The sequence below is a fragment of the Emys orbicularis genome, chromosome 18, assembly GCF_028017835.1.
Source record: "Emys orbicularis isolate rEmyOrb1 chromosome 18, rEmyOrb1.hap1, whole genome shotgun sequence".
Classification (NCBI taxonomy): Eukaryota; Metazoa; Chordata; order Testudines; family Emydidae; genus Emys; species Emys orbicularis.
In genome coordinates this window covers 2,157,501-2,180,553 of record NC_088700.1, presented here as the reverse complement: position 1 = coordinate 2,180,553, position 23,053 = coordinate 2,157,501, and the positions used below count along the sequence as shown (strand labels likewise).

The 23,053-nt window shown below is 47.8% G+C and overlaps 1 protein-coding gene across 3 annotated transcripts in view; it reads left to right on the top strand.

Moving 5' to 3' along the window:
- Nucleotides 1-23,053, top strand: part of PBX3 (PBX homeobox 3) — a 155,692-nt gene that overhangs the window by 127,201 nt on the left and 5,438 nt on the right. For all 3 annotated transcript variants that reach the window (XM_065418746.1, XM_065418745.1, XM_065418747.1), the window contains exons 4-6: nucleotides 5,399-5,589; nucleotides 9,067-9,202; nucleotides 22,432-22,597. In XM_065418746.1, the coding sequence (XP_065274818.1) occupies nucleotides 5,399-5,589; nucleotides 9,067-9,202; nucleotides 22,432-22,597 (493 nt within the window). The remainder of the gene's footprint in view (nucleotides 1-5,398; nucleotides 5,590-9,066; nucleotides 9,203-22,431; nucleotides 22,598-23,053) is intronic.

Sequence of the window (23,053 nt, the reverse complement as noted above, 5' to 3'; positions counted from 1 at the left end):
TAGGAGAGAGTCAGAGCTGATCCGAAACATGCATCTTTTCCCCCATTGAGCCTGACGCCAGCACTGTCTGCTCTCCAGAAATATGATAGTTTCCCAAGCCTGGCAGCAACCCGTTCGCCTTGAGAACGGGACCGGTCTCCACAGCCGAGAGGCACCCAGGACTGCTTCCCTGTCCTCCCTGGCTGCAAGTTTCGGAAAGGTTGTTACTGTCCTACAGATAAAGAGGAAGCGGACCCACATAGCTCCCACTGCATGGTTCAGGCACAAGGATTGGGCAGGCCTACTCCATGAGAGCGGCTGCTCCAAAAAGGGCTCCGTCCATGTCGCCATTTCTCGCTGCCTGCGAACCTTCCGGGTAGGATGACCAGACAGCAAGTATGAAAAATCGGGACGGGGCTGGGGGTAATAGGCGCCTATATAAGAAAAAGCCCCAAATATCGGGACTGTCCCTATAAAATTGGGACATCTGGTCACCCTACTTCCAGGGGCTCTTTGCACCCAGGAGCAGAGACCAAAGTGCCAGTTGTGCAGACATTTCCCAGACAGAGTTTGATTCTGACATTTGTTGCCAGTGAGGGGACTGCACTTAAAAAAAAAAAAAAAAAAGGAAAGTGTGTCATGCCAGGAGCAGCCCCCCCTTGCCTTGTGGCAGGAGAAATGGTTGAACGCAGGCAGTTCTCTCCATAATTTACAGCCACTATAATAGAGATGACATATTGAAAGCTATCTTCTATAATTACACTGAAATACATTTTTGCTGTAGGCAAAAGTATTGTAAGGGTCCCAAGCCTCCCCGAGCAGCTGGGAACCTGCTTTCCGAGTTCACAGATGTCTTCTGAATTCACCCCAAATCAGGGTGAAGCCTGGACTCCAGACAAGTGCCACCGAGCACGCTGAGAACTCGCCCAGTGCGGGCGCAGTGCGGCCTAGTGCAGAATATTGTTTGGGGCATGGCTGTCCAGCCGCTGAACTAAGCCAGTCTCTCTCTTGTCTTTGCGCACTCCGAGAACTCTTGATTAAGCATTAAAGCATGCTGAGGCATTCTCTGCTTCTGTGGGGTTTCTGAGCAGGTTAACGAGGCCAGCCCTTACAACCTGACCTTATTAGTAATGTGCAGGGCACCAAGAGGCCTGAAAAATAGTAGCAAGAAATGACTCAAGTAGCTTGGATGTTGTAACTAAACGTGAGAGAACAAGACCATGTGGCACATTCGTCTGCTCTTATGCCCACCCCTGGGATTCAGGAGTAACTCCCCAGCAGTTAAATGGTGCACACTAGCGAGAGGGAAATTGGAATCAGGCCCTTTCTGTAGCTCCAAAGCAGCGAGCCTTTCCCAAGCACGGGACGGTTCTCGTCTCCTGAAAGCAGGACGTTCACTGCAGCTTTTAAACAGAACCTTTGTGTGTGTTCAGTCTTCCTGGTTTAAACACACCGATCTCACAGCCGCCCCTTAGCAGCCTCATTCTGAGATGTCCAGATCTGGTGAAGAGAGTGAATTATCTGACCCTTCTGGAGGGCAGTTTAACACCATTTTGGGGCAGAAATATTTTCATGGGGAAAAAATGCCTGAAAATATTTTCACTGCAACCGTTTCCATTCATACAGGGCTTTGGAAAAAACACCCCAAATCCTGTGAATAACGATGCAATTAGGTGGCAAGTGTTGTGCCCGTGACATTTTCTCAGTGCCAAGTATTTTTCAGGGAAACCAGAGCCCCCCTGTTGTCTCAGGAAAAGAGATGCTGCATTTCGGTACATACATTACTTACCAACCTGTGTTATTTACCCGATGAACGAAAGCTTCTTGAATAACAGTCAGATGGGTAAAAATGTTTTTTCTGAAACATCTGTACTATTACTCCTGCTGGGGAGCCAACCGGTGAAATGCAAACGTAGAACCGACCCTTCCAGACTCTTACCAAGAAGTGGATGCTCATTCCCCTGAGGAGCGCCAGTGAAGGTTGAGTCTGCTCATTGCTGGAGATGCTACATGTGGCAGTAAGGGCTCAAATCCAGAGGCCAGGGATGTCAATGTAAAGATTCCCTGGGATCCAGCTCTAAGTGTTTTCTAAGGGCCCAATCCTGCAGTGGGCTGTATGGTGGGACTGTTAGGATCGGGACTTAGTGGCTCTGCATGATCAGTTCTGCCCGGGGTGATGCTGGCAGGTAGTGAACACCACACCTGGGTCAGACATGTGCAAGTGCCCAAGTTTACAAAATATGAGCCCATGTCGCTTGGCGCAGAACTAAATTTCCAGTCCAGTTTCCAAGAATCCTTAATTTTCATTAGCAAAACCAATAGACCCAAGCAGGGCCAGGCACGTGTCTGTGCTCCCAGGTAGTGACCATGTGCCATGTCAGCCCATAGTGGGGACTCATGCCAGAGCTGGAGGAGCAGGACCCAGAACAGTGAGAACCGGGATCTGCGGTTTGTTTCAGGCTGGCAATAGCAACACGTCTCCGATTCGATCGTGCCGCCTGCTTGTGGGCGGAGCCCTGGCTTGCCAGGCTTGGCCACAAGTGACACTATGTGTATGTGGTTAAACAGGGTTTCCAGGATTAGCTCCTCCACTAGAATCAGACCAGACACGCCTGGCAGCCCTGCAGGCAGGCAGGGAAGCCGCTGCTACTGTCTCCCTGCCCTGCCCCAATGGGGAGAGGAGGCTCACAGCCTGGTCTGCGCAGCGGGAGGAGACACGTCCTTGTCCATCTTCCCTGCAGCCCCGATGAGTGGAAATATTTCATTCCCCTGGGATGTCTCCAGCCCAGTTCACAAGCGGAACAACTGCCAGTGACCCAGAGAGGAGAGGAGCAGTTCCCAGTCTCCTTCTCCCTGGCAGCAGGAGGATGCACTGCCACTCCCAGCCGAGGTACAGGTCTGGCCCCCGTTGGCCAGAGGAGGGGAGCTGGCAAACCACTGGGGACCCTGCTATTTCGTTGTTTCGGGCCATAAAAATAAACCCCAGGGAAGGGAAAATGTGCAAATGAAAAACAAAGCTCAGATTTGCTCAAATATAAAACCCCAAACTGAGGAAGCCTCACTAGAGCCTGGGAATGGAAATGCAGCTCCCTGCTAATTGCCTCCCCTCCCTCGCTCCAGCGGTGCCCGTGGAGCCCGAACGGGGACTGAGGGGAATGTGACGCTGCTGCCGAGCCATTGTCAGGGAGACTCAGCCAGGCCCAACAGCCGTCACAGCGCTGTGCACCAAGCGAGTCCTGCGCCCCTTGGAGGCAAGGAGCTGAGCCTTGTCACACTGCTGCCTCCAAAGCCGTGCAGCGAGGACGTAAATTAGCCTGTAATTTACTTTCAGTAGTGTAAAGAAAAAAAATCACTTTGCCTGAAGTGTATGCATCTTTCTTAAGGGTGTACCCAGATTTTAATTATCTAAATGTAAATACTTAACGAATTTTACTTAGAGTAATGAGCTAAAGTGCACACTACATAAATGAGATGTTCTAATTAATCATGTATGAACTACTGGTTTAAAGAAAAGCTATGTGAATTCTGCAAATGTTGGGCTATTGCCAAATTGCTAATCAGCATTTGCATTCATAGATGGCTTCACTTAATAAGTTGTGAGACATTCAGCAAATGTTATAGGAAATTATGAGTTTTTAGATGCATAAACTTTTCACTTTTAACTCTTTCCCGCGCGTGGGCTCCTGAAATTCAGATTAGTCATTGAAAATCTAGATGCAAAACAAACCATAAGGTGATTCTTAACCCCAGCTTTTGAATACAAGTGACGCTAACACCACAGTGAGAGTTACATGGTTATCCTGATCAAGACTTTTGCAGTTTCCTCTGCCTGATTTAGTGACTGCTGAGTGTCATTGTCATAGCCCGGTATGTGGGGTACAGGAGAGTGAAATCCTTTGGCCATATTTGGCAGTGATTCTAGCTCAACTTTGCTTTTCTACATCTGCCTTGCTTGTATAATCAAAATGCACACCTGCAAAGGCACCTAAAGCCTCTGAGACATCCTCCTTGATTTGAAGGCCTTTCACAGGACCAGACATCCCTTTATTTTTTGCATGCCTAAAAAATGCAGCTCTCAACTGGCACAGTGCTGGGTCCCTGGCTTTCTACGGCCAGGTTAGGACAATGACAGGTTTGTACATGGAATGTGCTGGAGTTCCACTCTGGTTCCCTAGGAAGAGATTAGTTCTGTAGTTGTAACTTAGTTCCCTCAAGCAGAGAACAGTGCTGGGTTTTGTTTTGGAACGAGAGGACAGACAGATAAATCAGCATAGTTTGTGACAGCCCCCAGCCTCTGCTTACGGAGCAGCCAGAATGCCAGCACACCAACGGCTTGTTCATAGCAACATCCAGCTCAGGAAGGCTCTGGATGAGGCAGTCTGAGAAGTTTAGATCGCACTATCCTCCTCCCTACTTAATCTGTGGAGGCAGAAGGGAACGCGAATCCAAAGCTTCCAGCACCTTCTCTCGTCAGTGTTTCAGGCCATACTGTGAGGCCAGGGCCCAGAGAGCCCTGCAGCTGTATGGCATGTGGCCTCTGTGAAATTATGTCTTTTAAAGGGTCTGCTCTAGGTAAAATCAAAGAGATTTAAATATCATAATCTGCCACAGCTGGTTAAACAGTTACTTGCTGTGTGAGAGTGGTGAAGTGCATTCCTAGAAGGGAAGTCGTGGTATCAGGCGGGCTTCAAAGATACGGGGGGGTGGGGGGGTCCTCACCCACATTTAGGTTATTAACTCTGCTCTGCAACAATGGAGTCCCAGCTACTATTATGCTCATGCCTGTTGCTATTTATATGCTATAACCTGAGCAAACCCTTCTACTTCGGTGCCCTTCTGTCCCTCCTAGAAAAATACACGGACACTGTCTTTGAGATTTATTTCTCTTTAAATGTAAAAAGAGCCATAGCATAGTCATAGCTTATTTACCCCCCTGGCACTGTAAAAAGAAAAGAGACTCAACCTTTCATTCACAAATCTGTGTCTATCCGTTATATTATTGCTGATCAGAGGACGGCTCAGCTCCCTGACAAGGGAAAGACGGGGTATGCTCTAGGGAAGGACCCTGGAGGTCTCTGCCGGATGAACCCGAGGGGAACCCTGATGGTTAAGAGCAAGGGCGGGGGGCGGGGGGGAGTGGCACGGTATCCCGATCTCCCAAATTAGGAGGGGTCACTCTGTGGCTACCTCGCCTCTTTTCCTGCATGCATTGCCCCCCATTGTGAGGTGGCTGAGGATAGCTACTGCAGGCTCCTCACAATTCATTGCCACCGCAGAGCCCACCATGCACAACGCCAGCTGGGGTGTGGCATGCACCTGACTCAGGAAATGCTCGGTGGCTTCACACAGCAGTGAGGTCAGTGGTTATGTTCCTGTGTGACAGCACAAAACCATCTCTGAGCTGCTCTGTCCTTCACAGGCGTGTAACGAATTCACCACACACGTGATGAACCTTCTCCGAGAACAGAGTCGGACACGTCCCATTTCTCCCAAGGAGATCGAAAGGATGGTGGGCATCATCCATCGAAAATTCAGCTCCATCCAGATGCAGCTCAAACAAAGCACTTGTGAAGCAGTAATGATTCTGAGATCAAGGTTCCTTGATGCCAGGTACGTGAGAGGATAGTTTTGCTGCTGATTTCATTCAGGCAGTGTTTACTGACATGCTCCAGGATGTGTTGATTCACCCCGGGCCATGCCTCTGCCCTTGGGAGGCAGCTCACAGTGCTGTTCATCCACTCAATGGCTACTTCGGGAAGGGAAGGTTCCCTGCAGAAAGCTTGCATGGAAATGCTGTGTCTTTTTAACATGTTTAGTATAAGGGTTAAATACTTCACTTCAATTCATCTGCCAGAACACATCTCAAAGCTGTACAGGACCCAGGTAAGGGCTGTGACGGGCACCCTGGCAGATATTTGAACAGTTCCAGGGTAAGGTAGCCATGGCACAGGGTGGGTGTTTTAGAAACGTGTCTTGCAAAATATTGAAATCTGGTAACTGAGGAGTTAATTATCTCACAACCTCTGCACACAGCCTAAGGCTGAGCCGAGGTTAGGATCTGTGTCCTTGTTGACTAGATGTGCCTGGTTGATGTTGTTTACAAAGGGCCAGATTCTGCTGGCCTTGCTCCCACTGGGGTGTCCTTTGGACTTTACCACGCGAAAGGATGACAGACTCAGGCTTTGAACTTGCACCAGCGAAGCTAGTCAGAACCAGCGTGTAGCAGTCTGGTGGGGTCTCCGGAGTACAGCGCTGCCCCCAGCAGACAGGGCGCTTCTAAAGCTCTCTGGGTCTTTCCCAGGCCTGGGGAACTCTTTCTTTGCTCAGGTTTCAGAGTGGTAGCCATGCTAGTCTGTATCAGGAAAAACAACGAGGAGTCCTTGTGGCACCTGAGAGACTAACCAATTGATTTGGGCATAAGCTTTCGTGGGCTAGAATCCACTTCATCAGATGCATGGAGTGAAAAATACAGGAGCAGGTATAAATACATGAAAGGATGGGGGTTGCTTTACCAAGTGTGAGGTCAGTCTAACGAGACATTTCAATTGACAGCAGTAATGGTGAGGAAATCCAGGGAGTGCTTGATGGCTGCCCAGCATATGCAAGGGGTAGGACAGTGCATCTGCTTGTCTCTCCATGGAGACATCACCAAGTACTTCAGGGAACAACATCCAGGCGCAGGAGGACAGTGGGTACTTGAGAGAGGGTGAGGCTGGACAGAGGAGCTGAGCAATGCAATGCCTGCTGATCTCGAGTGCCAGCTTTCTCCACACGATGGTGCAACAGCAGAAACTGACAGACTGAAATTACAAGCGGTTTATGGAAACAATTAGGTTTCTTTTGAACTACAGAGCAGGCTGCATTAGTGACCACAGGTGTCATTCCTTCCTGGAGAGCTGCACTAATGCAGATTACAGGAACCTATAGCAATTAGGTTCCCTGAGATGTATGGTATAGGAGAGGAAACTGAGCAAAACCCTCGGAGCCCAAAGTACTGAGCAGAATCCTAGCAATGCCTCCCTGTAGCTAGTACCGTGCACCTTACACCTGAAAGCTGTTAGGAGCTAAACAAGAATGAAATAATTTCACTAATGAGAAGGTCACTGGCAGGTGTGGCAAATTAGGATAATTACAAACAGTTGGGGAAATGTCTGCAGCCAGGTAGAGCTTGCAGATGCACATTTGAAAGTGATTTCTTTACAAGGAAGGAAGGTAAACAAGGCCAAATGAGCGGAAGCCCAGTAATGAGATAAACACAGCTCTGGGGAGAGTCTGCCTGCGCCGGGGCCTGCGGGAGGGAGTAACAGAGCCGTGCAGATGGGACTGAGAGCGGGGGCGTTGATGCTCTACTGCATGCTGGCCTGAGGCACCGGCATTCAGATTGCAAGCAGCCCTGAGGGGAAGGGAACTTTGAAGAAAATGTTCAATGGGTCCTTTCCAAAGAGTGTGCTGAGAAAAACCACTACGCTGGGTGGAAGGGGAAGACTGGAGCCAGGCAAATGGTGGGGTTTGGATTCCTCTGTTCCACAGCCCCTCCCCGCACACTGGGAAGGGAGCACAGGGCCTTCTGATCGAGGGGGAAAAGGCCAGTCCAATGTACTGCTCCCCTGCCTAGTCCTGCTCTCAGCTCACCTCGCTCACATTTCCTGGGTAATTGGACAGGCTGGCGCATGCGCCAGGGCAGCACACTTCAGGAGAAATCTCTGTCTTTCAAGCCCAGGCACTGGAGCAAGGAGACGAGAGCTCTGCTTGAGTATCGCGCCCTGTGCTGCACGCTAGGACTCACTGATGCCATTCAGACATATCCCATTGTAAGATAACGTGGAGTCAGACCACCCCAGGGAGCACCGGAGAGCACCGTTCTCTTAGTCCCTTCGCACGGCCAGGGAGCACCGGAGAGCACCGTTCTCTTAGTCCCTTCGCACGGCCGGAGAGCACCGTTCTCTTAGTCCCTTTGCACGGCCAGGGAGCACCATTCTCTTAGTCCCTTCGCACGGCCAGGGAGCACCGGAGAGCACCGTTCTCTTAGTCCCTTCGCACGGCCGGAGAGCACCGTTCTCTTAGTCCCTTCGCACGGCCGGAGAGCACCGTTCTCTTAGTCCCTTCGCACGGCCAGGGAGCACCGGAGAGCACCGTTCTCTTAGTCCCTTCGCACGGCCGGAGAGCACCGTTCTCTTAGTCCCTTCGCACGGCCAGGGAGCACCGTTCTCTTAGTCCCTTCGCACGGCCAGGTAGCACCGGAGAGCACCGTTCTCTTAGTCCCTTCGCACGGCCGGAGAGCACCATTCTCTTAGTCCCTTCGCACGGCCAGGGAGCACCGTTCTCTTAGTCCCTTTGCACGGCCAGGGAGCTCTGCTGGATGGTACACAGCGGGGTAGAGGCACCAGCCACGCACTTCCCGGCCCCCTTTGAACCTTGCTCCTCACGGCGTGCCCATGGAGGGGCCCTAATGTTCTTATGGTTAAATGGTGAGAGATTCATGCTCCTGTTTTCAGCAAAGAGCTGGTAATTACAGGCCAATAGCATCCAATTCCAGATCTGTGAGACTGGTGCTGCCCAGCAGGCTCTGCACTGCCCACCTGCCTGGCTCTAGCCATGTTTTGCTTTTCGTTGTATTATTTTTTTCCCCACTGCACCCATTGCCATGATTATTGGGGTGCCCCAAACAAGGCGTGCCCAGCTAGGGATGAAGTACTGCAAACAGAGACAGCGTAGTGACAGGATACTGAGCAAAAGCTGAATAACTCTATAGTTCAAATGGTCAAGGAAGGCAATGTCTGAGAATCGACATGTCATGGCAGTGATTATAAACTCTTCAGCATGGTGCCGAGAAGAACTTGGAGTGGGTCAGATCATGATGCCATGGAAGTCAATGGCAAAACTCCCCTTGATGTGACTGGGGAAAGGGGCAGGGCCCGTGTGTGTATTGTAACATGCCAGTGAGATATAGTTCTCAGCTGAGTGATAAGTGTGTTGCATACAGACTGGTATGTATTTAGGAAGTAAAGGAGGTTTTATCCTGAACAGAGCCTCCTGTAGACTTCTGTTAACATCTGTACCAGCAATGGATTTTTTTCCTCATTTCAGACGGAAAAGGCGTAACTTCAGTAAACAAGCCACAGAAATCTTGAACGAGTATTTTTACTCCCACCTCAGTAATCCCTACCCCAGTGAAGAAGCCAAAGAGGAGCTGGCAAAGAAATGCAGCATCACAGTATCACAGGTAAGACGAGGCTCATGTCGTCAGCATTGCCGTCACCTGCCAGCACCATCCCTTGCCTGGCAGGGCTGAGCCCTCTTAAGATTTGAGAATACGACACTAAGTAGACATGTCTACCCCAGTGATCACTCATGGTTTTGACCAGACACACCTTCCGTAGAGTGCTGCTCCTTTCCTTTGAAAGCAAACATGTTTCACAGACCTGTGGAGGCTAAGGGGTAACATTTGCATAGGTGCAGGAAGTAGTGAGTGCAGAGCACGCCTGGCTCTGATCAGTGTCTGTTGGCTCTAATGTATAGGTCTATCCAGATGGATCTGTTGCTTTGCTGAGTCCTGGCTATGGGAATGAGGGAATTCAGTGGGAAAAGGCAGGTGGCTCTCTATCCATGCAGTGCCTGGCTCTTCTGGGTATCTGCCCACCCACACGCCAGCCTGTGCCTTTTCTCTCTTGTCTCAGCTACAGTGGAAGATGCATTCCAATGTCCTTTGAAAGCTCTCCAGGCAATCCAGTAGCCCTTGCCCAGCACCCTCTTTTGTGAACATAAAAGTTAATGTCTCTGAAACATACATGTAAAAAGGTGGCAGATAGATGGGAAATGTGATTGTAAACTCTTTGGGGCAGGGATCATGACTTTCTTTTGGGCCTATGAAGAGCCTGGCTTACTTTAGGATGCAGTAAAATGAATAAATACAATTAATACATGTAACCAGCTATTCAGCATTACATCATATACAATCTGTGCATGCCAATCAGATCCTTAGATAGTTCATCTCTCATTGTCAGCTATACATTCATTAAAACTTCATGTTAATTCAGGGAAAGGCCAGTTTATTGACAAATATATAATTATTTTTAGGGATCAGCTTTTCTCTGATTTGTTGAAGCCTTTTAAGAAGGCTCTTCTCTAGCCCAATCAGAATACAACTTTTCAATCACAGTACAGTGACAATTATTGCTGCATTGCAGCAAAGTGTATTAGGCAAAGTGATTCCCTCCGTTCAGTCAGTTGGTCTGTCAGCAACGTCATGCAATAAAATAGGGGACCAGAAACAGTGTCTCCTGCCCCAGAAACAAATACCTCTGCTGTGCCAGGATTCTGCTTCCTAGACAAGCCAGACTGTATCTAGCCGCTCGAGACTGTTCTCCTGCAATGACTTTCCAGTCATGGACACACTGTTACACAGAGCTTTCATTTACTCTTTCCTGCACCAACCATTTTAAAAAGAAAAGTAATACTTTGTTTTTATGGCATGTACATTTGGCAGAGCGCCAGAATCCTCTCAGCAAGGCTGGCCCCTGTATTTTGGGGAAAGTTGGGACTTGGCTCTCAGGAAAGTAAGTGGAAACAATAGTTTCTAAATTTTACAGCAAGTCTGTCTCTTACTACTGAAGGCTGAGATGCCAACTCCCTCTAGTTCCAATCAGCTTTGCTTATCAATATTTCAAGTCATTATAAATGTAAAGGAGCAATGCCTGAGGTTAATGTGTTAAGTATTAATGATTGCAGGCTCCGGAATTGGCATTATTAGCAACATAACCTCTGGATCAACCTTTAGCTTTATAATTAAGACACGATTTGAGATTTAGTTTACAGGTCTCCAGTGAAACTGTGGCATTTTCAGGTGCTTTATGGTAGATTTAAGTAGGAACCTAGTCTAAAAAAACCACCCAACTCTATAATGTGTAGTAATTCTTAGTTGACATTGGATACACCAGAAGAAATCCAAGACTCAGAAAACCACATTACTAGCCTTTGTCTTTGTCCCCATTTTGCTCTGAAAACTTTCTAAATTAAGGAAAACTTTACCCTGCCGGTGTCTGTAGAAAGACTCTTCAGGTTCTCATTTCCCCGTCCTTGTTCTCTGACCCTGTACAGCTGCTGAGAGCCCTGCATGCTTCTAAACCAGTGAGGTTCTGCTGTGCGATGGCAAGGGACATGCCTGGGGTGTGTTTCCTCCGTGTGCGACCCCCAACACCAAACCCATTCACTGAGGCATAGCACAGGACTGGGATTTGCCCCTTGGTTATTTCCTGGCATCAAAATACTGAATGGCTAATTGCTGATCTTAGCATCGCTCTGCAGATCTCCACTGGAGCCTGTTGCCTTGGCTCCACTGGACAAACTAAATGCCCCAGGGCACGTGGAGCTTGCACTCCACTTGGTTTGGAGTCTGAAAGTTTGCTACTAGTCTCAGGCCTTCTGGCTCCGAAGGCAGCGTAGGCTAGTGCCATTGATAGAAACTAATTAGACTTTGTAAGTAAGAGTCAGTTTTAAAAATCTATTAACATAAGCAGAAGTCAGCGAAACGGATAGTCAGAGGAGTGCTGGCTATTGATTATCAAGTTTCAGAGACTATTTCTGCTAACCATCAGGGTTTCTTCAGCTCCGTTGGCAGAATAGAAATAGTGACAGACATTGGGGTGCAGAGCGTGGCAGATTTGTTAAAGAGCTAGGATGTGTCCATGCAAGGCTGGAGAACTGCATATGGCGGAGGAGGAGTTAATGTGCCCAGAACAAGGGAAGTGGGTTTGAGAAGACTGGACACCCCTGTGGCGGATGAAGGGCTAGGTCTAGGGAATGCTCTTGTCCCAAACCGAAAGGAAATGAGGAGCTTGGGAAGCCGTTTACTGACTGGTTCTGTGTTAATAGATTTGATTGCTTTGCTTTTTCTTGTTTTTAATTGGAAAAGGGCTTTTGATAAGATTTAACAGAATCCAGTGCAAACTAAAATATAAAAACAGATCCGTAGCCCCCCAAATGCGGTGGCAATGGGAGCCTAGAACCTGAAGCTAGGTCTGTCTACTGGATGTTTTATACTAGCAGGCATCAGTTGCTCCTCTAACCCGTTAGGAAGCCTGGCTGGGTTTGAGCATAGCTTGTGCCTTGGCCCATTTGGTGTCTTCTGTAACGCTGTTTTAATAGAGCTGAGTTTTGAGAAGTCCATGGGAGCTTTGCCTTCGCCTTCAGTAGTTTCAGGATTGGGGCCCCGGTCAGCAGTTAGAGCCTGCTGAGTTTAGCATAAATGGGGAGGAAAATGCTCCCAACAGTGGAAGTTTTTCATTTGAAAACTTGCAATACTGGGATTGGGGTGTGGGTGTGTGTCTAACGTTCCTGAGCTCTTTGCAGATCTAATGCCCGGGTAAAAAGGAAGATGTGGTGGATGTTGTATCCTTAGATTTTCAAAGGCATTTGGTAGGATTGCATATGAAAGATAATGCACTCGGGGCCTGATCCAAAGCTCACTGAAGACAATTGAAGGTCCCCTAGTGACTACAGTGGGTTTTGGTTTGGGAGCTAGAGCAGCAAGGAAAGGGTTAACACTGGGATTAGAAGTACATTAAAATGGTTCATAATACGTTGTGTAAATGGTAGTTTTTCTAACTGGAGGAATGTTCGTGATACACTGGATCGGGTACTATGGGGCCTCTCTTCTGTGAAGTTATGGATGGGTCAGATTAGAATATCAGATGCAAGAGATCAAAGGCTTAGGATGAAACAAAAACAGAGGTGCAGAAGGTGTCATTAAAAAGCACGGACGCCACTATTGTAGCTACGCTTCCGGTTCCGTAGAATCAGCAGGAGCTTTCCATGTGGGGTCCTGCAATGGCGGCTCCCAGCAGGGCAGGACGGCGGGTGGGAATGGAGACCTGTAGAAATAGTAAAAAAAACGAGGCACCTTGTGGCACCTTAGAGACTAACACATTTATTTAGGCATAAGCTGTCGTGGGCTAGAGCCCACTTCATCAGATGCATGGAGTGAAAAATACAGGAACAGGTATAAATACATGAAAGGATGGGGGTTGCTTTACCAAGTGTGAGGTCAGTCTAAATCAATTAACAGCAGGATACCAAGGGAGGAAAAATAACTTTTGAAGTGGTAAGAGAGTGGCCCATTACAGACAGTTGACAAGAAGGTGTGAGTAACAGTAGGGAGAAATTAGTATTGGGGAAATTAAGTTTAGGTTTTGTAATGATCCAACCACCCCCAGTCTTTATTCAGGCCTAATCTGATGGTATCCAGTTTGCAAATTAATTCCAGTTCTGCAGCTTCACATTTGAGTCTGTTTTTGAAGTTTTTTTGTTGAAGAATGGCCACTTTTAGGTCTGTTATTGAGTGACCAGAGAGATTGACGTGTTCTCCTACTGGTTTTTGAATGTTATGATTCCTGATGTCAGATTTGTATCCATTTATTCAGACTAACACGGCTACCACTGAAACCTATAGAAACAGTGTCTCTGTGTTTCAGTGATAGCAGTTATGCTCCCGATAAAGAGTTAATCAGCTTTTGGGAGTGGGATTTTTTTGTAGGGGATGATTTAGCTCAGATGTGGAAAACGGAGTTTAATGAGGAAATGTAAAACCAGTGGCCTGCAGAGAATAAACCCAAATAGAGAGAACGAAACTCCAAGGACCCGTCATTCGGGACAGTGAACAGACAGGGACTGTAGAATGGGTGAGAGACCATCCCTGAAGCCGTCTGCACAGGGTGTGGCTTTAGTAACAATGGCCAATGAGATACTGGTCTGCATCGGCAGAGGAAATGACTATAATTGGGAGCACAAGATCTGGCTGGACCTCACCTGAGTGAGCCCTCCACTTGGGGGAATATTTCTGTTGACAGCAGGGCCGCCCAGAGGATTCAGGGGGCCTGGGGCAAAGCAATTTCGAGGGCCCCTTCCATAAAAAAAAGTTGCCATACTATAGAATACTATATTCTCGTGGGGGCCTGGGGCAAATTGCCCCACTTCCCCCCCCTCTGGGCAGCCCTGGTTGGCAGATATTATTGCCATAAGCAGGGCGCAGCATAGGGCCACAGACGGGGCGGCAGGTTTAATCAGTGTTGAAAGTCTGCCCAGGTTGGGTTTATTTTCACTGGGATACGAAAAGGGACCTTGAAGTAGAGAGGGAGACACTGCTCTCGTGGAAGGCAGCAAAAGCCAGAGGATGCATCCAGAAATCCAGGGTAAACTTGGCAATCCATTTAGCAAACTGGAAGGAGTAGCACACCCATGGGGTAAGCAATGGCATCAAAGGAAGTGACTGAATGGGTCTGAGAGGTCTCCTGACCATTTTATGGGAAGAGGGGAGTTGAAATAACTGGAGATTGGGTTGAGATAAACATAAAGATCACAGGCCTGTGGGTACCAGAGGTCTTCCCTTGACCAGGAATCTGTGTCCCCTTAAATGAAAAGCAAATGCCACATTGCAGGAAGAGTCCCTTGGTTTTTTCCAGCAGCTGAGAGAGGAGCTATTTTCAAGTAATGGGAGAGTGAATCTCATGAGAGTCAGAAGTTTGGTTTGGATGCTAATCCAGACCTCTTGAGTCTGCAGACAAGCTGGAAATGTCACAGGGCTTTTGCTGCAAACCTTCTGAGAACCCCTGAGTCTGGTCATTAGAGGGGTACCAAGAGACCAGTGCTCCCACTCCCAGTACTGCCTGTGCCCAGGAAGTGCAAGGGGGGGGGAATGAAAAATACATGTTAGAAATCAGCTTTTTGATTTTACCCAGCCAGGTTCAGCCACTGCTTGTAACCTCGCCCACTGCCAGTCCCTGTAACTCTTCCTCGGGAATGCCGTGGGCGGGTTCCAGGGTCCGGGAGAAGAAGGAACATTTTCTCACTTAAACATTTAATTCAGAGTTCGACGCTGCCCCTTTCAGCAAGTAACTCCCCAGACTACACTGCTCGCTGTAAATCATGCGGCTGGTGGAGCTTCCCTGAGCTGCAAACAGGGCCGGCTCCAGGCACCAGCTCAGCAAGCAGGTGCTTGGGGCGGCCAAGGGGAAGGGGCGGCAGGTCGGGCTCTTTGGCGGCAGGTCCCTCGGTCCCTCTCGGAGGGAAGGACCCGCCGCCGAATTGCCACCGAAGAAGAAAGCGGCGCGGTAGAGCTGCCGCCGATCGCGATCGCGGCTTTTTTTTTTTTTCTTCTTCTTCTGCCGCTTGGGGCGGCAAAAACCCTGGAGCCGGCCCTGGCTGCAAAAACAGTGGATTAGGCTCCCAGATACATTTAGGTGCAGATGGGAGATAAATGGTTTCAGGTTTGATATCAGTGTATAAAATAATATGTAGAACAAGTTTTTCAAGAAATACATAAATACAAAAATGAAATTGTATTAGGTGTTAGTGTTCATAGTTCAAGAGTGTGGGAAAGGTAATTTAGAAAAAAGTGTCCTTAGCAGAGAATCTCGTCAGCTGTAATTTAGAACTATCTGATCAGCATATGTTCGGGGGAGATAAACGATCATCTGTTCTTTACCTACGCTGGCTGCAAAGCTGATGTTCTATACTTTTCAGATGAGCCTCTTTCAGGTGTCATGAACACCAATCAGTCTATCAGACACACTGTAGAAAGGGCATAGTTGTTGGTGAAAGCAGGTCAGTGGATTATGGCAGTAAAAATTTTTACTGCTTCAAACAAAAGAAAAATATGCTTGACAAGAATGTATATTTAAAATAAAAACTGAATCAATGTAAATACAAAGGAATTGAAAGCCAGCTTTTGCATTCTGTTTAAAAAGATTTTTATTTTATTTTATTTTTTGCAAACACATTACAATTAAGAGCCAGGGATTGATGGGCTCTTATTCCTGCCTTCAAATTGGATGCAAATAAATGTAAATAAAAAAGGTGAATATGAAAAAAGAGTTTCTAGAGGTAGAAATATGAAACTATTAACCATGCAACATGCACCATAAATACTCCACATATAATTTCAAAATTTCATAATCCGTTACATTTAATTAGGCACAGTACATGAAGTGTGCACTGCCAATAAGCACGTGGAAACACAATGGAAAATATTTTGTGCTTTGTGGTGCATAAATGTTCAGTTTACTAATTTCAGTAATGACACTTCACTGTCAGCTGCGTCTTTCACAGAACAAACGCTGACCTGTCCTGTGGAAATAGCATGTGCAGGGAAGCAAGGCAGGCCCACGCCATACCAAACCCTGCAGTTATGCATCTTGATGATTTAAGTAATAATTTATTGTCTTTTTTATTTAACATTGTAATTAACATGATAAATAAGTGCAACAGTATTGTTTGAAATGTAATATACAATTAAGCCCAATTAATTAATTGGCCTTCCGTGATCAGGAGGAGAAAGATGTTCATTGTTTTTTTTTTTATGTGAAGAGAGAGTTCGTTTTAATGAAAAATGTGCTGCTAAGTAGCTTATGTTTGAGACAACTTGCAACAGTTTGGGAAACTGCAAAGTCTGGAGAGCCAGGAGGTGCTAGGTTTCCCAACCTGCTGCTTCACTAGCCACCCGGGTACCCCAGCCTGAGAACATTTGTTTTTTGTTTGTACCACTTCTCTGCTGGCCCTCAGCCAGGTGCTCGAGAGCTCACCATTTGAGAAGCGCATCCTCTGCTTCGGAGCTTGGTGTTTCTTCGTGATTACTTCATTCTCTAATAATATCATCTAGCCCTGCATCTGCAGATTTCAGAGGAGTCCGGCGCCATTATCCCCATTTTTGAGATGGTGAAACTGAGGCACGGCGAGGGGAAATGACCTGCCCACAGTCACGCAGCAGGCCGGTGGCACAGGCAAAACTAGAATGCAGGTCTCCTAGCTCCCAGTCTGGTGCGCAATCTGGCCGGCCACACAATTTTACCAGGCATGGAGGGGAGGGCAGGTCTACAGCCCCCCCCCCCACACACACATTGTCCCCTGTGGAGGGGGAACAGAGGACGGTGGTGACCAGCCTGTGATCAGTGGTGGCTTTCTATGGGCTAGCCCTGCTTCTGCAACTCTCCTGATCTCTACCCTGTACCATTAAATACTGCCTGTACCTGGGCCAGTCCCAGGGCCCATCCTGCCAAGACTTGAGCTGGTAACCGAAGCCACCATGCTGCTGTGTAACAGTTACTGCCGCTCGTAGCAGGGGTGAGGCATAGAGCTTCGAATGGTATAGATCCCTGCTGACCTTCACGGGGAGCTCATTGCATGGAGCCACTGTTCCTGTGCGAGCCCACTGCTCTGAGGTGGTCATTAAAAGAGGGTGAAGAGAGTAATTCTGGCGACCAGGAACGTCTTAGCAGTGTCATAAATGAAGTCTAAAATATACCCCCTTCCAGAAGAGCACAGAGGGTCGCAATATGGAAACTCCTGATTTCAGGCTAAGCTGTGGAGTACTTCATGCACCCACCTGCTCAGCCGCAAGGTTCTCTCATCTTAAACTGAAATGTTTACTGATCTCCCCGCATCACGGGCACCTCCAGCACTGGGTGCCCACCTGTATGGACAGACACCCCCGCGTGGCACTGGAGTATCCGCTGTTCTGAGTGCAGGGAGATAAGGAAGCCATTTGGGAATTTTTAATGGTCTCACTGGATAGGAAAACCTTTATTCACTCATTGGAAACAATTTCATACATGTCATGGGATTCTCCTCCCTGGGTCAGTGATTCCCGGATACCACAGCACAGATCCAAACTTTCCTCTGTTCCTAATATCCACTGACATGTTTGTCCATGAGTCACTGTCAGGCCTTTCAAGCAAACTTTGAATGAATGTTTCCTGTAGCAGGTGCCTGCTGCTTTGAAAGTGCCTCCCCCTCCTCCAAATAGGCTGAGACAGGGAGCATGAGACTGCAGTCAGGGCCATATTAAGGCATAGCCATTCTGTGCCCACGAGTAGGGCCCCAGCTCCAGGAGTGAAGTGATTATGTCAGAATCTCAGATGCCATGTAACGAAATGAAGTGAGGCTCTAGCCGTCATGTTTGTAAAGAAAAGCTTGAAAACACAAACCAAGCATAACTGATGCAGACGTCTGCCTGAGTCTGAAGACTGCCTGAAACTATAGCTCTGCGAGGTGTGAACTGCTGCATGGGTGTTAACTCCCAAACCCCCTGTTCTGAAAGAGGCCTCCCGCCACCCCCTGACCACCCGGTTCCAGTGAGAGCCTGGTGTGGGGCTACCCAGGTGGAGTCACAGCAGCTCCCACGCTGGGGTGTGCTGCAGCCCCAGCTTGCTGCCAGGCCTGACTATGCAGCATGCTGTGGACAACTGATGCTGCCATTGGGGGCTCGCTCGGTCAGTGCTGGAGTTCTGCTTCCAGGGATCACCCGCCGGATCTCTGCTGCTCCTACTACCAGCCTCCAAGGGTTCAGCTGCAGGTCAGGGTTTTCCAACCTCTCCTAAATCCAGACCCTGCTCCAGCGGGAGCTGGAAAGCAGCCCAGGTGCGCTAGGAAAAGCTGCAGCCAGGAGGGACCCTGCGCAGGGGTGCAGCCTATGTGCCACATGTGCTTTCCCATGGGGTGGGAGGCAGATAGTCACTGAGCTGGAGGGAGAAGAGTCAAACCCTGATTCCGGCGGGAGCTGCAGGTGCTCAAGTCCCAAGTGAGCCCTGGGAATAACACCGCTGACCCAGACAAACACGAGCACCAGGAAGCCAGGCGAAAGCCTGGCTAAGAGAGAGCCCTGGCCTGTACAGCCCTCCGAGCCTGTGCACAGGGCCGGCTCTAGGATTTTTGCTGTCCAAAGCAAAAACAATTTTGGCTGCCTCCCCCCCCCCTGTTTTTTAATTACCCCACCCCCGGCCCCGCCTCAACTCCGCCCCTTCCCCAAATCCCCAGCCCTGCCTCCTCCCCCCAGGCTCTCAAACCTGGGAGGGAGGGAGGGGGAGATCCCGAGCGGCCGCGGCGCGCGAAACAGCCGATTCGCGCGCCGCTGCTCCCCCTCCCTCCCAGGCTTGAGAGCCTGGGAGGGAGGGCGAGTAGCGGCGCGCGAGCGGCAGCGGAGGTGAGCTAGGGCGGCCGGGGCACATTTTTAGGGGCGGCATTCTGGCGCCGGCCATGCCGCCCCTAAAAATGTGCCGCCCCAAGCACCAGCTTGTTTTGCTGGTGCCTAGAGCCGGCCCTGCCTGTGCAGCATCCGCCACCACCAAGGGCCTGCCTGGAAACGATGAAATCACAGCAGCTGGAGGCAAGTGGGAGCAGGGCCCAATTATCGCCACGCTCAGAGCTGACATGCCTACTCGTATTCACTTGCTCACCCCCCTGGACCCTCCCTTGTTCTGTCCACATGTCAGTTTGTCCATGTGTGGACCCAAGATCTTGGTTTAGTAGCGTCTCTAGACTGCAAGCACCTGACTCCACTACAGCTCAACTGCAAATCTATTGGATGAAGGATTTTCTAAAACAATCCGTGGGTGGGCTTGGCGAGATATATACATGAATTCTGATTTTAGTGTCAGAAACAGACTTTTCCGGAGGTGACCGGTGAAACCCTAACCCAAGTGTTGAGCGCAGATTTTAATTTGAGAAATAGTTTAACATTTTTTTAGATATTCATTTAGATGTGGTATGCAGGTTAAACATAACGTATGATCACTGCTCCTTTCATTGCTTCCAATTAAACCTTGCTTGTTAGTTTAACCTCTAGGTAATCCCATCAAACAATTGATGTCAAGGAAACACTGCCCACAGTGGCTTTGGATGAGTGGCCATTAATTTTAATTGCCTTGATATTAAAGATTAAGAAGTATTGGGACTAGCAGAATGGAAACGATCTGATGTCAAGCAAATCCACTCGCTGAGGCTTCCCCAGGCTGCTGGTGATATTAAAATTTTACTGTGAGAATTAAATAAACCTTTATTAGTGATGGCTGTTGTTTGATTGGTCCAGAGGTGGGCATAAACAGAGGGTTCTTACACATCCTCGGACAATATCGTTGATGTACAGAGATTCCTCAATTATGAAACCGTTAATAAAGCTGTAATCTGATTGTCTACAATAATTATTTGCTGGGTTTCATTAATGTATTATTGCTTCCCTGACTGACAAGGTAATATTAAGTGCAATATATAGAATACAATGGAGTATTGTCCAGGGAAAAGAAAGTATAAGGCACACTTTCCTTATTACATTTAAAGCTGGAGGCTTTTCATTAATTATCTGAAATTCCCGCTGTATGGTATATAATTTTGGCATTTTTAAAATCTCCTCCCTATAACCAGGTTGCCTTATCAAGCTATACACTACAGCTGTGTTCTGCTTGTTCCATGTGTTGTCCTTTTAAATGGAATAGCATTCGAGAGCTGTAGTCACTTGTATCCATATCCTACAGCGTGCAAGGCAGAAGTACAATTCCTGGTGATTTCTGTTTCTTTTTATGAGAGGGAAGGAGCTGTGCAGGGTTGCTGGGTCTGTACAGAAGGGTGTTATTTCCTCTGTGTCAAGGGATGTTCCACATGGTCATTTAAAAACAAACAAACAAAACTAAGCGCAGCATCAGCTGATGGTCATGACTCCATATCTGGTATCATGGAAACAGGAGTTAGAAGTTTAAGGCACTGCTCCAAGCTCCGTTGATGTCAGTTAAAAGACTCACGTTGATTTCAGTGGGTGTTGGACTCTGTTGGACCGTGGGCCCCTAGCAAGCAAATGGAAATAAAAAACAGACCTGACTGCAGCCCGTATGATTCATGGAAAGGCAGGCAGGAGAAGGCATGCATCTAGGGACACAGCAGAGACCACCGAACAAGCCTTTGTGACCCACGAGGCTCTGTGTTTGTCACGTAACTCCATCCCCGTCCTTACAGGGTTTGCTCTGAAAAGACCTTCTTCTAAAACAGACTCAGCCTTGGCCAAAAATGGAAAATTGGTAGATTTCTGTTTATCGGTAACTGTTGTTTTCTGAAAGTCATCGTTAATAGGACAAAAATTCGTATTCCCTGGGTAGGGAACATCTTCCTTTACGAGAGTGCCGGTGACTGTGAATTCAGCGGGTTGGATTTTGAGTATCTTTCTGTTGTGCATAGGCCTCCAACTAGCAGTCAGACTTGCAGTCACTACCGATGGGGCTTAGATGTGGACAAAGACCAGGAGTGAAATTTCCACATGCTATTGCTAGTCTGGCTTTCCCTCGAAGGGAAGGGCGGGAGTTTGGGCTTGTGCTTAAGGTACCAGACTAGGTCTCAAGAGACCCTAATTCAATTCCCTGCTTGCCACAGACTGCCAGGGTGACCTGGGGGGGGAATTTCTCTGTGCCTCAGTTCCCATCTGTACAATGGGGGCAATAGTAGTAAATACTCGCACCCTTTGCCTGTCTTGTCTGTTTGGAGCATAAGCTCTTGGGGCAGGGGCTGTCTCTTACTATGACTTTGTACAAAGTGCAGGACAATGGGGCCCTGATTTTGTCCCAGACCTCTAGGCACTAGTGTCAGAAAGTAATGATCATCTGAGAAATTTAGTTTTTGAATATGTTTTAAAACCATCAGACAGTGATAACTGTTGTTTATCTGTGACTATGAAGTTGCACTAATCTTTTCATAACTAAACAAAGGACATGCAGTGAGCCCTATGAGTACAAGGGGGTGAAGTCCAGAAGTTGAATGTTCTAAGTGAACATGGCAGTGTTCACGTCAGCTACTGCCATACAATCTTGTAAACTTTAGATTTCCATTGTTAGGGACCCGTTTCCTTTTAGAATTACATTGCAGAGTGTCGGCACGAATACATGCAAATAGCTTTGTTCATGGAACAAGGCATTTTCTTGATGGCACTGTATGCCGCATATGTAATGAACTGTGATTATTAATTAAGAACTTTATTCTAAATGCTGAAATTAGAAATGTTTGTATGATTTCTCAGTGGCTTTGTTTAAGCTGCTCCAGCCATGACCTTTGCATGGGTTAATAGTTAGAGCCTTATCAGCCATCTTGGCATCCATGCAGTATCTTCAAAGGGAGATGACAAAGCAACTTTTCATCCATTATTGATTTATATTGTTCCTTTCATTTTCAGCAGACCAAACACGACTCCAACTGTAGGGCTGCCAAGGTTGTTCCAGCCCAAAAATAAAGAACAATTGCATTCGTTTCCAGCTCTCTCTGTCTTTCACTTAATCAAATGTTACCTTTACCTCCCGTCAGTGGTTCTAGTGTTCATTTGCTTGACAAATGCCTTGTTATTAACAGTAGGCAAAACCATGCTAACTGCACAGCAAACTCCAAGATGCATGTTGTCATACGAGTAACCCCTTGTGTATTAGTTTTGCCAAGAGACAAACTGAACCATGTCATGCTCATATCTATAATAATATTCAACTGATCCTTGATTATTGCTTAGTTAGTCTAAGTACCCAGCGGATATTCGATTGAAGGCTGGGGATTGTGTATTTGATGGACCCAAACTTGACGTTTGGAAGCGATCACACCTCTTCCTGCCGAACGCTATTAGAGGCTTGACTATTTTTCCCTTTTTCTCCTCCCAACCAATAGGTATCCAACTGGTTTGGCAATAAGAGAATCAGGTACAAGAAGAATATAGGGAAGTTTCAGGAAGAAGCCAATCTTTATGCTGCAAAAACAGCTGTGACTGCAGCACATGCCGTGGCAGCAGCTGTCCAGAATAACCAGACAAACTCCCCCACCACACCAAACTCTGGTACGTACCAGGAGCCTTTTCATTCACCCAGCCCAGTAAATGAAAACATCCTGAAAAGCCAAGTGGGAAGGATTTGCAGTGAATTTGGTTTGGTTCAGAATGTTGCAGTATTCCTCAGCCAGACTTAGCCATGGCATCATGTAAGAATGTAGAGTGGGATTTCTAAGAAATGTTGGGTGTTGGTTTAACCACCCCATTAACTTCAATGGTAGAATGCCAATTGACTTCAGTGGGAATGGAGTCAGGCTAATGCTGAGCACTTTTGAGAACCCCAGTCTTAATCCACAAAATGAACGTGTCACTGCCAGTGTCAGCTTTTTGGCAGTTTCCTTTTCCTGTAGCTGTTTCAGCAGTGTTTTCTCTCCCAGTTAAAGAAGAAGTCAGGCAGAGCTCCATGGCTGTTCAACACAGTGTTGAAGGCTTGAAATGTTGAGTGACGAATGAAATGGTGTAGAG